At 42.8% G+C, this 16240-nt stretch overlaps 1 protein-coding gene across 1 annotated transcript in view; it reads left to right on the plus strand.

Annotated features, from left to right (window-relative positions):
• The window catches only part of DHTKD1 (dehydrogenase E1 and transketolase domain containing 1), a 20369-nt gene continuing 4129 nt past the window's right edge, over nucleotides 1-16240 (plus strand). Inside the window, exons 1-12 of the mRNA XM_075727829.1 lie at nucleotides 1-157; nucleotides 2650-2805; nucleotides 3574-3785; nucleotides 5591-5785; nucleotides 6108-6377; nucleotides 9348-9519; nucleotides 10747-10945; nucleotides 11844-12156; nucleotides 13241-13325; nucleotides 13986-14125; nucleotides 14509-14659; nucleotides 15894-16000. Coding sequence (XP_075583944.1) covers nucleotides 1-157; nucleotides 2650-2805; nucleotides 3574-3785; nucleotides 5591-5785; nucleotides 6108-6377; nucleotides 9348-9519; nucleotides 10747-10945; nucleotides 11844-12156; nucleotides 13241-13325; nucleotides 13986-14125; nucleotides 14509-14659; nucleotides 15894-16000 — 2157 coding nt within the window. The remainder of the gene's footprint in view (nucleotides 158-2649; nucleotides 2806-3573; nucleotides 3786-5590; nucleotides 5786-6107; nucleotides 6378-9347; nucleotides 9520-10746; nucleotides 10946-11843; nucleotides 12157-13240; nucleotides 13326-13985; nucleotides 14126-14508; nucleotides 14660-15893; nucleotides 16001-16240) is intronic.

Below are 16240 nucleotides of genomic sequence, written 5' to 3' on the forward strand. Positions count from 1 at the left end.
ATGGCGGCGGCGGCGGCGGCGGGGAGCGCCGTGCGCTGCGCTCTGTGGCGGGGCGGCCTGCGGCGCTGGTACCGCACCGAGCGGGGCGTCTACGGCTACAAGCCGCGGAAGGCGGCGAGCGGGCGATCGGTGGAGACGCGCGGCGCCGGGGCGAGCGGCAAAGCAGGTGGGACCGGCGCCCTCCCGGCGGGGGCTGCGCGGGCCGGGCGGAGGGGCTGCTCCGCGGGCGGGGGGCCGCTCGTCGCGCCGCGGCCAGGGCGGCGGCTGGGTCCCGGCCGCGGCGGCCCGGGCGCTGCCCGGCAGCCCCACGCTCGCCTCAGGGAGGCGACGGCCCAGGGGGGCCCAAAGTCCGAGGGCGTCGAAGCGTCGATCTGAGGCGCTTTATACTTCGTTCTCGTTGCCCGAACGAGTGCCGGCCGCAGCCGGCGGGCCTCCTCGGGGCTCCTGGCGGGCTGTCGCTGGCCGGGAGGCAGAGCTTGCCCGCTCGGCTCCGCGGGGGGCCCGAGCCGTGCCCGTCGCCCCGCTCTGGCTGCCCGGGAAGCCTGCTGGTACCCTGCCCGGCTCCACGGGCTGGGGGGGCCGTCGGGGGCTGGGGGGACCGTCGGGGGCTGGGGGGACCGTCGGGGGCTGGGGGGACCGTCGGGGGCTGAGGGGACCGTCAGGGGCTGCAGTTCCTTTGGCAGCGTGCTCGCGTAGTGTTCTACCGCTCATAAAGCACCTGTGCCAAGCGCCTGTGATTTTTGTTTTTTATATTAATGTGCTCGAACTGGCAAAGTACAGATAACTGCTGTACTAATAACTGTGATGCTTTTAGCTCAGTTTTATAGTGCAGAAAAATAATTTCAAGCAGAAAACTCTCTGGGCTAGGAGTGTCATCCCTGCATTAATGCCTCGGGAGACTCCGGTAGGAATTAAGCCCGTTGTGCAGAAGCAGAAGTGAAACCGGTTTGTTAGCCCCTGGACACCAAGTCCCATCACTAAGTGGCCTCCTTGTTAAGCAAGGAAAGGGTTAATATATTTTTACATTATATTTTTAAAATTGCTTTTAAATGGCTTTCTTGCTGACAGTGTTGTGGGAGATGTTAGGGTTACGTTCTTCTGCTGTAGAACCCGTTAGAGAAGAGGACCTGTTTGAACGGGCCGACTGCGTGAACGTGATAGCTGGAGCGCAGTGCCGGCAGCGGAAACACGAATGTCAGAGAAATAACTTTGTGAAATGGTCTCAGAAATTGCATTGTCTTGGAAGACCTGAATACTGTCAGTGCTGTGCCTGTATCAGAGTGAAAAAAAACCCCACATTAAAAATGCATTATAAACTGTTTGTCCTGGTTTCGGCTGGGATAGAGTTAGTTTTTTTCCTAGTAGCTGGCACAGTGCTGTGGTTTGGATTTAGTATGAGAATAATGGTGATAACACACTGATGGTTTAGTTGTTGCTAAGCAGTGCTTACACCAGTCAAGGACTTTCCAGCTTCCCATGCTCTGCCAGGTGCACAAGAAGCTGGGAGGGGGCACAGCCAGGACAGCTGACCCAACCTGGCCACAGGGCTATTCCATACCATATGGCGTCATGCTCAGGATTTAACTGGGGGGAGCTGGTCGGGGGGCAGCGATCGCTGCTTGGGGACGGGCTGGGCGTTGGTCAGGAGGTGGTGAGCGGTTGCATCACTTGGGTTTTTTTCCCTGGGTTTTGTTCCTCTCTCTTGTTCTCCTTTTCATCACAATTTTTATTACTATTCTTCTTATTATTATTTTATTTCAATTATTAAACTGTTCTTATCTCAACCCATGAGTTTTCTTACTTTTGCCCTTCCAATTCTCTCCCCCATCCCACCGGCGGGGGGAGGGTGAGCGAGCGGCTGTGTGGTGCGTGGTTGCTGACGGGGGCTAAACCACGACACTGGTTCATAAAATTAATTTGTAGCAGATTCTGCTTGCAGTATATTTTATTGGTTTACAGTTTATTGACCTGGTCTGTGGCATGCGCTCACTGATAGTAATGTTGTGTGCATGACCTTTCAGCTGGTAAAATTTTGCTTATGTCAATATTTTTTTGATCTCCAAGAAAAATGCCTGCAACAGTGTGTTGCTGGTGTCTTGTTGAAAGACTTGTTCACATGTTTTAATTTTTAGTATGTCTGGCTCAGCAGTGCGCATGCTGTTGGCTAGTGGCTCCTGCAGACACAGCCTTTTTTTTGAAGTCGTAGGACCTGAATTATTGTCAAGACCCTATCCTCCTGTCATTCCAGCAAGGAACAGGGAAGCACAAGTGGTATGATTCGAGTCAGCTGAGGAAATAAGACTTTGTGCACTGGTACCACGCTGTTCTCAAGTGGGACATACCTCTTGTAAAGAGATTCGAAGCAAAATGAAGTAGCTTTGCATATGTTTACAGGAGCCTAACTATGAGGGGAGCCATGGGAGGAATCTAGAGTGTACTTGCTTGAAAATTTGATGGGCGAGCAGATTTAGCAGTTTGTTCATGGGAGTTGTTGTGGGGTGAGAAGGGGAAAACAACTGCTTAGAAAAACTATCTTTCCAGCCAGAACCTTGATGATTATCCATGGAGAGAATAATCCTGTGTTGGTGCTGTAAATGGATTAAATGTGAACACGTGTGCGATACTGTTCTGCTTTCTTTTTGTTTTTAGTTGACCATGCTCTTGCTCGTTTAATAACTGCATATGCTGAACATGGCCACAAAGCAGCCAAAATAAACCCACTGTTTTCTGGCCAAGCTGTTATGAACATGGTACCTGAAATCCGAGAGTTGGCTGAAGTTCTTCAAGGACCTCTGGTTACTACAGGTAAGTCTGCAGCCTTCTAACAGCAAATTGTCTTCACGGGTGATTTATTAAGAGGCTGTGTCCTCTGCAGAAGAGCCAAATATTGAGTGACAGTTCAATCAGTAATGAACTGTTGGATGGAAAACTTCAGCCTCCTTACAGGTTTGTTGCAGAAATCATTGTGTAATGAGTGGCTACATTCTAGCATCTTTGGAAACCATGAAAATTTTCACTTGTTCTTACAGCTACTGAGGTCATGCGTTAATTTCTTGTGTTGCTGTAACATTCTATGATTTAGCATAATACCTAACGCTGTAGTGAAGCTGCCAGAGCACTGGGGCAGAAGTCAAGACTCGTCTTTTGTTGGATCTCTTAGACTCTCGCTGTGGCCTTAAACAAAGGAGGGCCTTCTCCATGCTTTATTTTCTCCATCTGCAAAACAGGTGCTTATTTACTTGTGATGCAGCTGGGATTGGAGCTCATCTCTCTGAGCTGCAAGATACCAAGTGCTTTACAGAGTCACAAAAACAGTGACTTTGTTTCATTTGTGGTAAACTCTTTCAGAAAGGCATTTTGAGCACCTTACAAATAAGCATGAGACCCTCATATTAATAACACTGAAGTGTGCTTATAAAGTAATTTCTTGAGTTTTGTTTTTAAATGGAGGCAAGGAAGACAAGACATTAATTTGTAGGCTCAAAATGTTAATGTAATTGCAGGATAACAATTTAGGTCTTAGTGCTTCCCCATCAGTCCCCAAAGTGGCTAATAACATTTATTTCCCACCAGGGCTTCTAAACATGGCAAAAGAAGAGGCTTCCATAGAGGATGTGTTGGCTTACCTTGACCATATATACTGCGGGCATATTTCCATAGAAACAAGCCAGCTTTCAACTTTGGAGGAGAGAGAATGGTTTGCCAAAAGGTTTGAAGAGCTAAAACAAGAAGCATTTACACCTGAAGAGAAAAAGCACTTGTGCAAACTGATGTTGGAGTCCCAGGTACCTTGTTCACTACTATTGGATTGTAATAGAGTTGTGGAGTCTGTCCCAAACCCTTCACTGCTCCAGACATTATTCATGCAGGAAAAGAACAACCGCTATCCTGAAAGGCTTTGACAGTGTGCAAGAGGAAGAAGTAGAAGGTTTTGCCTGAAAAAGTGCAACACACAAATGCAGGAATGTCACTGGAGGTTGTTGCTGAATTTACTTAGCAGCCATTATTGAAACAAATAGCAATACCTTTTCGTTTGCATGGATTACTTTGGAAATTATTTCTAGGAAAATATTTCCAGTCAGTTCCAAACTCAAAAGGCTGTTAGAATTAATTACAACATATATTGAGTGTAACATATGTTCTTGTAACATATATTCTTTAACATCTGGAGACACAAATAATGACCCTACAAATCCATAAGTAATCAGTCTTCAGAAGTGAGATTCTCTCAGGCTAATGATCTGACAGCTTATATTAAATGTTACTGATGGGAGTGCAAGGTTGGGCAGAGCTCTGTGAAATCTTATGCTTTGGTGTAGCTGTTCTGTGTTTTCCTTTCACGCTGGTTGGTTTTACTCGCTTTAAAGTATGATGTGTCTCAAGGTTTTGGGAGAATAAAACAGTGGGACTGAGGTGTTAGCTGTATAGCACTGGTAAATTTGCTGCTTTTCAGCAAAGGAACCTTTGTTCAATACGTTCTGTAAGGAAGTGAAAGGTTTAAGTACTTGCAAAATGTATAAAGAAAATTTATTCCAATACTTCTGTACTGTGAAAAATTCTCTTTTTTTTCCCTTTTTCTCCCTGTGTTATCCAGAAGGATGAAAAGGTAGAAGAGCAGGATCTGTGAAGTTGTCCCTGTTTCCCTGTTTTCCAAGTGGAAGGAGTGTTGAATGTAATATTTACCAAAGACTAAACAGAAGTATATGGCACATTTCATATTTTTCTTGCCTCTTTGGCAGTTAAAGGAATTTGACAGTGACACAGGAGGGTGAAGTCAGGACCCTGATAAATCCTCTGTTGACTTCAGTATGACCAGAACTGTTCTTAGAGTGTAGAATTTGATGGGGAAAAAAATGCTTCTATGTGTGTTTAGTTTTGTATACATTATTCCTTGGAACTCAGTGTTGCTTAACTAGAAGGTGTTCAGCAGTTGGCTTGGATCTTTGGCTGTGGCTCAGTCTTCCCTTCTCAGTTACAGACTTCATTTATTTTCAGTCTTCAGCTGCAAAACACTACAGACACTTCCAGTGCTTCCAAAACTTTGTCACTTGTGAGAGGTGTCTAGGAGTAGATGAATGGAGTGAAGTGGGACGAGTGAGAGGAAAAGGAAGTAAATATAGATTAATTTATTTTCCTTCTCTCAAGCATTCTTCTACCTATGTACTAAGGACTGGGTCTAATAGTAATGAAAATGCTCTGCGCTTCTCTAGCACTTTGCATCTGAGGATAGTGAAGGTTTATACTGTAAAAGAACACCATTCCCTGATTTCCACCTCAAATAGGTAAACTGTCAAGGAATTTGTAAATTGCTCTGGTGGTGTATTTCTTCATGCATCTCCTTCCATGTTAGATAGAGGCAGTTGTTCCTCAATCAAACGTTTTTTCTGCTTAAGAGGACATAAGAGCTGATTTCTTGTAGTCATCATAGCTTCTGGTCTCAGACTGTGTGGGTGGAGAATGAGCTGAGACTTTCAAGGGTATGCTTCGGTCTGTATGCCTTAAAGGTGCAAACAAATTATATTTTGATTTTATAAACAGAAGACTGCTGCTTAAAATAGCCTAATACTGAAGTTCTCTTGTTTTTTAATAGGAGTTTGATCACTTCTTAGCCACAAAGTTTGCCACAGTGAAGCGGTATGGCGGTGAAGGAGCAGAGAGCATGATGGGTTTCTTCCATGAGTTGTTCAAGATGTGTGCGTACAGCGGTGTGACGGATATCATTCTTGGAATGCCTCATCGCGGAAGACTTAATCTTCTCACGGGTTTACTTCAGCTTCCACCTGAGGTAAGAGACTTACAATCCCATTGACAGTTGCTCTGTGCCTAATTTATTTGCAATGAAATAAAAACCTAGAAGTTTGTTGTGTTGCAAATGCTGAAGCAATAAAAAAGTTACCTGTGTGAGAGTGTATTCCCCTTCTGTCAGCACCTCAGCCAGATCTTCGCAGGAGACTGTTATAGAGAACTCTAATGAAGGGGTTTATGTGCTGTTATCTGAAGCATCCTTGCAATTTCGGGAGTAGGAGAGCGTGCAGTTCTGTAAATGTTTTTCTTTCAATGTGTTAACGAATCGTAAAGGGGATTTAACCAAATTTGTTTCCATGCAGCTCATGTTCCGTAAGATGCATGGTTTGAGTGAGTTTCCAGAGAATTCAGCAGCCATTGGGGATGTTCTCTCCCACCTGACATCTTCTGTAGATCTCGACTTCGGTTCACACAGGCCCGTGCATGTCACCTTGCTACCTAACCCCTCACACTTAGAAGCAATCAATCCAGTGGCCGTGGGCAAGACACGAGGAAGGCAACAGACTCTGCTTGATGGAGATTACTCCCCAGAGAGTTCTGCACAGCCCGGAGACAAAGTTATTTGCCTGCAGGTATTTTACGCACAGTTTGTAACTGATCTGTGTAAGGCTTCCTGGACTAGCATGTGAACAGAAGTGGTGTATACAAAAATATCAAACAAAACTGAATTAATGTAGAATATCAAGAACTGGGATCCTCTTTATGGAGGAAAAGGAGGGAAAAGAAGATTTCCAGGTGACATATGTGATGATACTGGCATGTAAACAATTCCACTTCCAAGATTTTTGAAGAACTGATTCTGATACCTTCCTTTAGTTTAATAGTACTCTGCATTGAGAACCACGTGTTCCTTTCCTCACAGACCACTTTTGCATTTAAATTACCACTGTTAGCCTTCTTTTAAATTAAATGAGTTTCGAGAAGAGCTGTCAACAAGGTTGCAAATTATACAGGAGGATTTAGAATTTTGTCATTTTATCATGGTACTGTTGAAGGAAGTCTGCTGGAATTGTTTTTACTCCTTGAACTGTCTTTTATAGCTGTGGAGGCAGTCCTAAATAGTTCCTTGATAAATTTTCTTTTCTTGCATTGTATTCAACTTGGAAATACAGGTGAGTCAATCTCTTAAAGGTTTGTAAAGCTGGGAGTAAACATGAGTTGGTGCAGAACTCTTCTCCTGTGACGTGTAATAAACATGGAGGAAGTTACAGGTAGAAGTGATGATGTATTTTAGTTAAATAAATGCTTTGCTTCCTTCGGGAAGGATGTGGATACTGAGAAAAAACAGAAATACTGAGAAAACTGTATATATATACTGTTATATAGTAGAGAAGAACAACATTTAACTCCAAGCTAGCCACCTCCATGTCAGTAAACTGACTCAAAGTATTCCCAAAAAAGAAAATGTTTTATGCAATGTGAACATCAGTACTCATGGTTGTGTCTTTAAGAGGTCTGTCGTGGTTTAGCCCCAGCCAGCAACTAAGCATCATGCAGCTGCTCGCTCACTCCCCCTACCCCGATGGGATGGGGGAGAGAGTTGGAGGAGTAAGAGTGAGAAACACTCCTGGGTTGAGATAAGAACAGTTTAATAATTGATACAAAGTAAAATAGTAATGATAATAATAACAATATAATAATGATAATAATGATAATAATGATATACAAAGCAAGTGATGCACAATGCAATTGCTCACCACCCGCCGACCGATACCCAGACAGTTCCCGAGCAGCGATCACTGCTCCCCGGCCAACCCCCTCCAGTTTCTATGCTGAGCATGACGCCATATGGTATGGAATAGCCCTTTGGTCAGTTGGGATCAACTGTTCTGGCTGTGCCCCCTCCCAGTTTCTTGTGCACCTGGCAGAGCATGGGAAGCTGAAAAGTCCTTGACTAGCATAAGCAGTACTCAGCAACAACTAAAAACATCAGTGTGTTATCAGCATTCTTCTCCTACTAAATCCAAAACACAGCACTATTTCTGCTACTAGGAAGAAAATTAACTCGATCCCAGCCGAAACCAGGACAAGGTCCAAGCATTGGATTTAAAAAATAAAAAAAAAAAAAAAAAAGGGAATTAGTACAGTTGTGACTGTTAACTACTCTCACTCAGTCAAGAAGACAGAGATGAAAGCAGACACTTCCTCTTTTGGAATCTTGGTTTGGAAGTTTCTTTTGGGCTTTCTCTTTGGGCTTTCTGTTTTCATAGTGCTTTCTCTTCAGAAATGTATGTGTAGAAACTCTGAATTGAGGTTTACTGTGGCATTTGTCCTATTCTTCCACTAGCGTGAGTGCCAGAGCTTGAGGGCAAAAAGAGTAAAGATCAGCTGAGGTGCCAGTGTCAGTGGTGAGCCTAGTTGTCCAAGGTCTCAAGATCTTTTCTGAACTTCATTGTGCTCAGAATGTATGAAGACTATAGAACTCTTCCTTGGATAACTACCATGGACACTTCTGCAATGTTTAATTGTCCATCTCTGCTGAAGAGTGGCTTATTTTTCACAGTTTCATATATCTCAACTCCACTTCCTGGACATCAAGCAACTACTGGTGTTTATGATCTGAACTGAAATCTGAGAATAAGGTCTCCCTGAAATAAATTTCAAATTTGACATTCCACTGTCAGGGTCACTGTTTGATGAATTAAACTCGGTGGTGACCTTCCTTTTATGTTCTTTGCTAATGCCACCCAGGAAAAAACCCACGCGCTAGCAAAAACTGTTTCCAGCTTTCTGCTAGAATGAGTAAAATCCTACCTGCCCCACAGGAGTTGAATCCTCTGGGGTTGAGATGCATATGAAGAGTCTTGTGTAGTTGGATAGTCACAGTCACTAGGCTTTAATGCTTTGGGCATTAATACTGAAGGGCATAAAGTTCTTTCAGATGTTCCAGAGTCTTCACTCAAATGGTATCACTGAGATACATAGGCTTCTTAGGCAGCGGAAGAAACCAGAATTGAAACGGGAAAACCCAACACTTCAGGAACAAGCATGGTAAGGGGTAGAGTGGGGATGCTCTATTGGCTCTCTCCTGCAGTAGTTAACTTTGGTTTTCTGTGATGCCTTTTAAAAAAGTCTCTGTACCAGCACTGTGTAAAACCCAGTGCTGCCATTTCGCTGGTTGATTACACCTCTACTCTCTTCCAGGTGTACTTGCACCTCCAAAAGTCTCTTACGGCTTGAAACTATTGTCCCATAACTAGAAAGTAGAACTGTCATATGGTTTGCTATAGCCAGGATACTTGTAGTTACCTAGACACTGGTGGGTCAATTTTAAGAGATTATAGGTCTGTTCCAGGTAGGGATTACATCAGGCAGTCATGTACAGATGTTGGCTGCTGTGACCTTGTGTTAGTGATAAGACTATATAAACTGTTAAATCATGAGGAAAGTAGTCTGAAAGGGGTTAAGAAGTGGATCTGGCTGAAATTGTATCTGTTCTACGTACTCAATTTAAAAGGTCTTGCTTGATGAGTTACGGTTTTGTTCTTGCTGTTCCTCCAATGTTTTCTAATGAGACTTTCCCATCTTCTTCCCTAATGTAGGTTCACGGCGATGCTGCTTTCTCTGGGCAAGGGATTGTTCCTGAAACTTTGACCCTCTCTAATCTACCACATTTCAGAGTTGGTGGGAGCATCCATTTGATTGTTAATAACCAGCTGGGCTATACCACTCCTCCAGAGCGAGGAAGATCATCTCTGTACTGTAGTGATATTGGTATGTATAGCTGAATCAGAAGGAAGATTGCCTGTTGTGTCAGAAAGGATTTTTAACTCCAGTGTGAATATATGCTATGCTATGGGCTTCTTATAGCAAGTGCCTGTCAACTCTTAATATATCTCCATTCTCGTGATAGAGTAAAAATTAAAATTATTATTATTACCTCCTACTAGCAAAAATTCAGATGCTAAAAATATGGCCTCTCCCATCTGCTTTATGGCAAAGACTAAATATCGAGGGAAAATCTTGTCATATTTGTACAGGATGTTATAAAATATTTGCAAGATTACTGTGAAGTCTATAACTCATTTAATTTCTGCCATGTCTTTGACAGCTTTTAAAAATGTATTGTGATGGGGTGTATAATAGATGTATTTTAAATATATCTTGTTAAATTTAGTAAAAATCATTCCAGTATGTTTTCTGAGCAAGATTTATAAGTCAGATACTCTTTCACTGTCAGGTGAACTTGTTGAGCTTTTAATTGAAAGATGAGTCTCATGCTATTTCTAAGCTTAAACTAGAAGTCTTTTGTTTTGGACTGGTCTTCCTTAGTGATAAACAGATGTATTATAATCAGCAAGATCGGAGACATAGTAGTTAGTTCCGTTGTGTATGTCTCTTAGAATTAAAAATACATTAATGTATGTTTTTAAGACTTAACATCAAGTGTTTGTGTTTGTCTTATGGTTTCATCAAACTGAACAGATAGATGCATTAAATCTGATAAGGTAGATATTATGTGTTGTTATTACTTTTTCTCTGGGCTGGTTTTGTGTTGTGAATGACTACTAACAAGGGAGAAGATTGTTTCTGGCCTGTATGAATTCATAGTAGTGATAGCTTAGGATAAGAAGGAAACAAAACTCAGTTTTTGTTTGAAAGAGAAGCAATCAAATAGTTTTCTCCCATTCCCCAGAGACTTCCATCCAGATAAAGATGTAGGAACTGTGTCTAGAAAGTCCCCTGGGAATTTAGTGCTGGTAAAGAAGTTGTGCTCAAACTGTGACAAATACAACAGGTTGGGCTAGTTGCACTTATCCTGGGGAAGACTCCTACTCCTTACCCCAGCTCTTATCACAAAGAGCATCCTTTGTAGATTTACTTTTGTGAAATACACTTCACATGAGTTGTCTGTAGTTTTCAGCAGAGCAGATGTGCGTCTGCTTTCTTTGGAGGGGGTTGAGCGTGATTACTGTTGTTATATTTTGAATCTCTGGGCAGGTAAAATTGTTGGATGTGCGGTTATCCATGTGAATGGGGATGATCCTGAAGAAGTTGTCCGTGCCACACGACTGGCTGTTGAGTACCAACGCCAGTTCCGCAGGGATGTAATAGTAGACTTGCTGTGCTACAGGCAGTGGGGGCACAATGAACTTGATGAGCCGTTCTTCACCAACCCCAGCATGTACAAAATCATCAGGTAAGGGTAACACACCTGATGGGGGAACCCAGAATGTACTTGTGTCTACAGCAACTCAGTACTGCCTGCTACTGTAGTAGAAGTCTCTGTATAATGAAGATCCTTTGCCATACCAACAGGTCTTTATGTATGTGTAGCTACACTGTCAGCAGTCCTTGACTAAGGTTTGAGTCTGATAATGATGTGTTAATGAAGGTAACCACTAGTGTTGGTTCTTGAATATGTGGCTTGATGCCTCTTGGAGAACAATCTTGCACTGAGCCCTTGGATTTCAAATTCATGGTGGCTAGTAATCAGAAGGCAAAGTTGTCTCCCCTGTGCCAGAGGGAAGCATAGATGATGGGGGAGAATGGGCAGGAAGCCAGTATGATGTTTGTCTCATCTTTGCCTGGTCCTGCTGGTTCCAATGGGGACTCATCTTTGTGAGCATTTAAATGTATTCCGATTCCATCCTTATCCCCAAAGAAAAATACACATAAAAATTTACTGGCCAATGAATTCTGGTATTTTAGGTGAAGCATTTATGGAATGGATGGCTTGATTCTCAGCTAATACTGAAATCCTGCTGTCAGTTTGAAGAAAATATGCATGATAGCACAGAGTCAGTCTAACTGGGAGGTTTTTTGGCTTGCTTTTTTTTACCTGTAACTGCCAACTATAGGCACTTCTTTTTTTTTTTTTTTTTAAATAAAAGACTATAAAGCACATATCCAAGAGAATTGTTATCTTTCTGGAAATGCCAGAAAAGCAAACTTGATGCAAATGAGTATAATGCACCAGGACATGATTTATTTTAGTTTTCCATGGTACCTGACAGTAGTAAGGTGGTATTTCTTTGTTCTGCGGCAACACTGTTTTCAGGCTTAACGTCAATGGGGTTTGATTCCTTCCCTGACAGATCCCGTAAGAGTATCCCAGACACATACGCAGAGCACCTAATAGCTGCTGGGCTCATGACTGAGGTTGAAGTATCTGAAATAAAGACGACATACTATTCTAAACTGAATGATCATCTTGCCAACATGACTTTGTATAGTCCACCTCCTACCAACCTGCAGGCTCACTGGAAAGGCTTCGTTGAGCCTTCTGCTAAAATCACCACTTGGGACACAGGTATGCCTGTGCCACTTCTGCAGTTTATTGGAGTCAAGTCTGTAGAGGTACCTGAAGAACTCCAGATGCACCACCATCTTCTGAAGACCTATGCACAGGTCAGTAGAGCATAATGATGCTTCTAGTCCCGTTGCTCAGAGATGTGACCTCTTATAGGAAAAAATCTAAACACAGCAAGGCTGCCATTTGGAGAATAGCATAGTATTCTCTAGGAAAAGCAGTTCTGCTCTATTTTTCGAGGCTGGGATTATGCCATTTTTCTTCCAGTGTTGAAGACAGACATGTCCTCTCCCCCAAATCTGACTGTATAATTCTGTTATTTCAACAATATTTTGTGGCAGTGAAGAAAAAAGCTTATAGAAAATACATTCTGTTATTCTTACAAATAATAGAAACTATTATGATAAATTGCTATAATTTATGTACTTTATGATTATAACGAGTACTTTGTGAGAGAATGAATCAAGAATTTGGTAATAGTGTACGGAGTTTCAAAAGCCAGTACTGAGTGTTTGTTTTTTATAAATATATAAACATAAGCATAGACATGTGGCCAAGTTTGACAGTCAGTTTTTGATAGCTCATATGTTTGTGTGCAATAATTGGATTGGTTTGGGTTTGTGAACGTTTCCCTTTGATGAATGACGACCATGCGCAGGTGTCTAGTTGGCAGCCATAGAGAGGCCATGAGTTGAATATTTCAGAAGACCGATGTTCTTGACTTCCCAGCCCAAGGCAAGAACGCCACAGCTGTGTACGATCGTTTGTCTGCAATTCTGCAGGCCAGAACAGCGGGAATTCTGGAGACTGAAATACTTACACCTGGTGTCTTTCATCACTGCTAACCAGACAAATCAAAAGTCTGTCAAGAGCACGCTCTGACCTGTGCTAAGGGTTTTAGTATTTTCAGACTAAGATCTAATTTGTCAATCTACAGTTTGTTGACTGGTAAGCGAACACGTGGGTCATCCATCATTCTGTGGTCTGCAGGGCAACCTTCTTCAGGATGTGCTGAAATAAGACCGTGTGTGTTCCAAACCAACCTAAGCTGGCTGCAGGAATACAGCATTTCTCTCTGTAGTGTTTTATTTTTTAACTAGCTTCTAATATTGATCTGTGGCACCAAAAGAGCTACGGATGGAAAAAGGCAAAACAGTAACTTTTCCTTGTTTGTTTGTTTAGTCAAGAGTTCAAAAAATGGAGGAAGGAAAAAAGCTGGACTGGGCAACAGCTGAAACTTTAGCGTTTGGTTCCCTCCTGTGTCAAGGTAAGAGGCAACTAGACAGCAGACAATAAGATATTTTTGCTTTGATGACAATAAAGTGTAACATTAGACTTCTTAGGTGTTTTTAAGTCCAAAGATTGATATGATATATTAATTTGACAATTTGCATTTGCATGGTACTAAGAGAAGGTAAATGAGTCCTGTATGTCACTAATATTTGTAGACTGGGTACTAAATGTCTTCAAAGAATCGTTGCTTCCTCCTACCCCCCAAAAAAGCTGGTGCTTAGCAGTAAGCACATGAGCAATGCAGCTGACATCAGTGGGGCCTCCCATACACTTACCTTTTCGAGTGTTTCATGCTACAATTTCTTTTCCCTCCTCTCCAGCCTGAATTCATATCTCCATTTACATATGATACAGAATGCACATATTTTGCAGCTTGCTTCAGTAAATTGAACCATTTACCACAAAATAATTCTTGGCTGCAGAGAGGAGAAAAGAGAAAAATCTGAGTGTCTCTCTGCTTATGAGTTGGAGCTGCTGCTGGTTAAGAATTCCATCCCAGATTTGATGTTGCTGATGAGAAATCAGCAGAGACATAACAAGAGAAGTAATATTTTTAGGAGCGGGGAGCTGTTGTCCTGCATGTTTTCTTTTTAAATGACTTGCTAATCTAGTGTTTTGTTTATTGCTTGGCAAGGGTTTAATATCAGACTAAGTGGACAAGATGTTGGCAGAGGAACCTTTAGCCAACGACACGCGATGCTGGTTTGCCAAGAGACAGATGATACCTACATTCCTCTGAATCATATGTCACCAGACCAGAAGGGTTTCCTAGAGGTAGGTTCTGTGGTCCACAAGACAAACTTCAAGTTGTGCTGAAACAAAATGCATATTTTAAAGCTGCTGAGACATATGTAGGTAGCCTGTATATTCTGGCAAACCACAGATACAGATACATAAAAACTGTCAGAGCACCCCCATTCTTTGTAGTTACCCTCTTTACGAATTTAACAAGGTGTTTTGCTTTTCCTTGAGAGATCAGCTATTATTCTTTTCCCCTCAGTGTCTTCATTCAAAAGCAAAAAAAGAGGTGACCGTCAGTTGCCTGTAGGAGTGCACGTCTGCAGTGTGCCTAGCACTGCTGTGCCTGGTTCCAAAGGTTCTTAACCTTGGGTTGTCTTCTCCCTCACCCACCCCTCCCAACAATTTCCTTTTGGTAGGTGAGTAACAGTCCCTTGTCTGAAGAAGCTGTGCTTGGTTTTGAATATGGAATGAGTATTGAGAGCCCTAAGTTACTGCCAATTTGGGAAGCTCAATTTGGAGACTTCTTTAATGGAGCCCAGATAATATTTGACACTTTCATCTCTGGAGGTGAGTGTACAAGGAGCTAATATATGTAAAAATTAATCATTTTTAGAAAATCTTTCAGCTTTAAAGTAAAAGGGCAACATGTTGAGAAAAGAATTCTGTTTTCTCAAGAAGTCTTGTGAGCTTGCCTGTGTGGTCCTGACTTCTATGCAGCTCTTCTCTGAAGACAATCCATGTAAAACAAAAGACACCCCACCCTTGGCAGAAGACAGTCATTCTGAAAGGACACTTGATTATATTAATGGCCTTTCTTTCCTCCTGCTATTTACTTCACTGTGTGTGTACAGTTGATAGCTTTTTAGGCTGTACCTTTCCTTCATGAGGCATCTGAAAAATTCCTGAAGCAATACAGGAGGAAAATAGTGATTATTTAAAACAAACAAACAAACCAGCCCCCCCCCCCCCCCCCAACAATGCCTTACAACCAACCTCAAAGTTTAACTGCCATGTTTTCAGAGTGCTCAGACATCGCAAAAAGACCTCTTTGAGCTGGAAGATGCTGAGAAAATGCTAAGATAGATTTCTAGAGTGGGATTCCTTGTATGTAAGCATCCAGAGTTTCGGCATCTAGCCTCACATAGGCCTCTGCACTCCCTCTGTAATCATAGATGGAAATTCAGAGGCCCTCTTATCCCACCCATCCTCGATGGGTATTTGAGGCTGGGATGAACTACCTTCTAGATTTGACTGTAATCCCTGAAATAGCGCAGGAGGTTTGATGGAGCCCAGGGGAACTAGCCTGTGGCTAGCACTGCTGCGTTAGCTAGGACTGGCTCACAGGATGCTGCCTGGGTCACACCTGCAGAGGATCGAATGGCCAGGTATGCAGAAAATAGCAGGGAGTTATGGTTAGGGGTTTGCTTACTGGAGAGTTACCTTTGAGGTCCCCTGTTAGCCAGAAGGACAACTCCATTAAGAGGATTCTTGCATACTGTGGTGATGTTTTAGACTTAAGTTTTAAAATCTTCACCGTGTCATGTGCTCCACACGGAGGCTTAAGTCTTCTGGAAGGCCAAAGTTACAGGCTAATTTCAGAAACTTCAGATCATCTTATGTGTGCTGTTTCACTGTTGTGAACCTCTCGCCAAAATGCCAGCAGCATGTTTCAGACTTGTATTTAATGATGTGGAAACTAGCTATTCTTTTTTCCCAAGTAGTTTGTGCAAAGTAATACGTGTTTTGCAGCTTTATGTTCTGTGGGAATCATCTTTCCTTCCTCCTCATTGTGTGTTTCTAGGTGAGGCCAAATGGCTTCTGCAGAGTGGGATAGTAATTCTTCTTCCCCATGGCTATGATGGTGCAGGCCCTGAGCACTCATCGTGCCGGATGGAACGGTTCTTACAGGTACCCCGCCACATCTCTCAGATTCACGTATCCCCTATCATAGCGCTGGCAATCAATGCTTTGGGAGTCTTGTCACAAAACGCCCCATTCCTGCTGTACCTGCTAGTGACATCAGAAGCTGGAGACTTACCAGGATCGTACCATCATGATGAGATAGGAACAGGCTGGGCTGAAAGTGGAGGTAGAAGGGGGACTGTGATGAGAAGGTGCAGGTCTGGAAGTGGTGAGGAAGCAGTTTGA

Source organism: Pelecanus crispus, chromosome 1, assembly GCF_030463565.1.
Source record: "Pelecanus crispus isolate bPelCri1 chromosome 1, bPelCri1.pri, whole genome shotgun sequence".
NCBI classification, from domain to species: domain Eukaryota; kingdom Metazoa; phylum Chordata; class Aves; order Pelecaniformes; family Pelecanidae; genus Pelecanus; species Pelecanus crispus.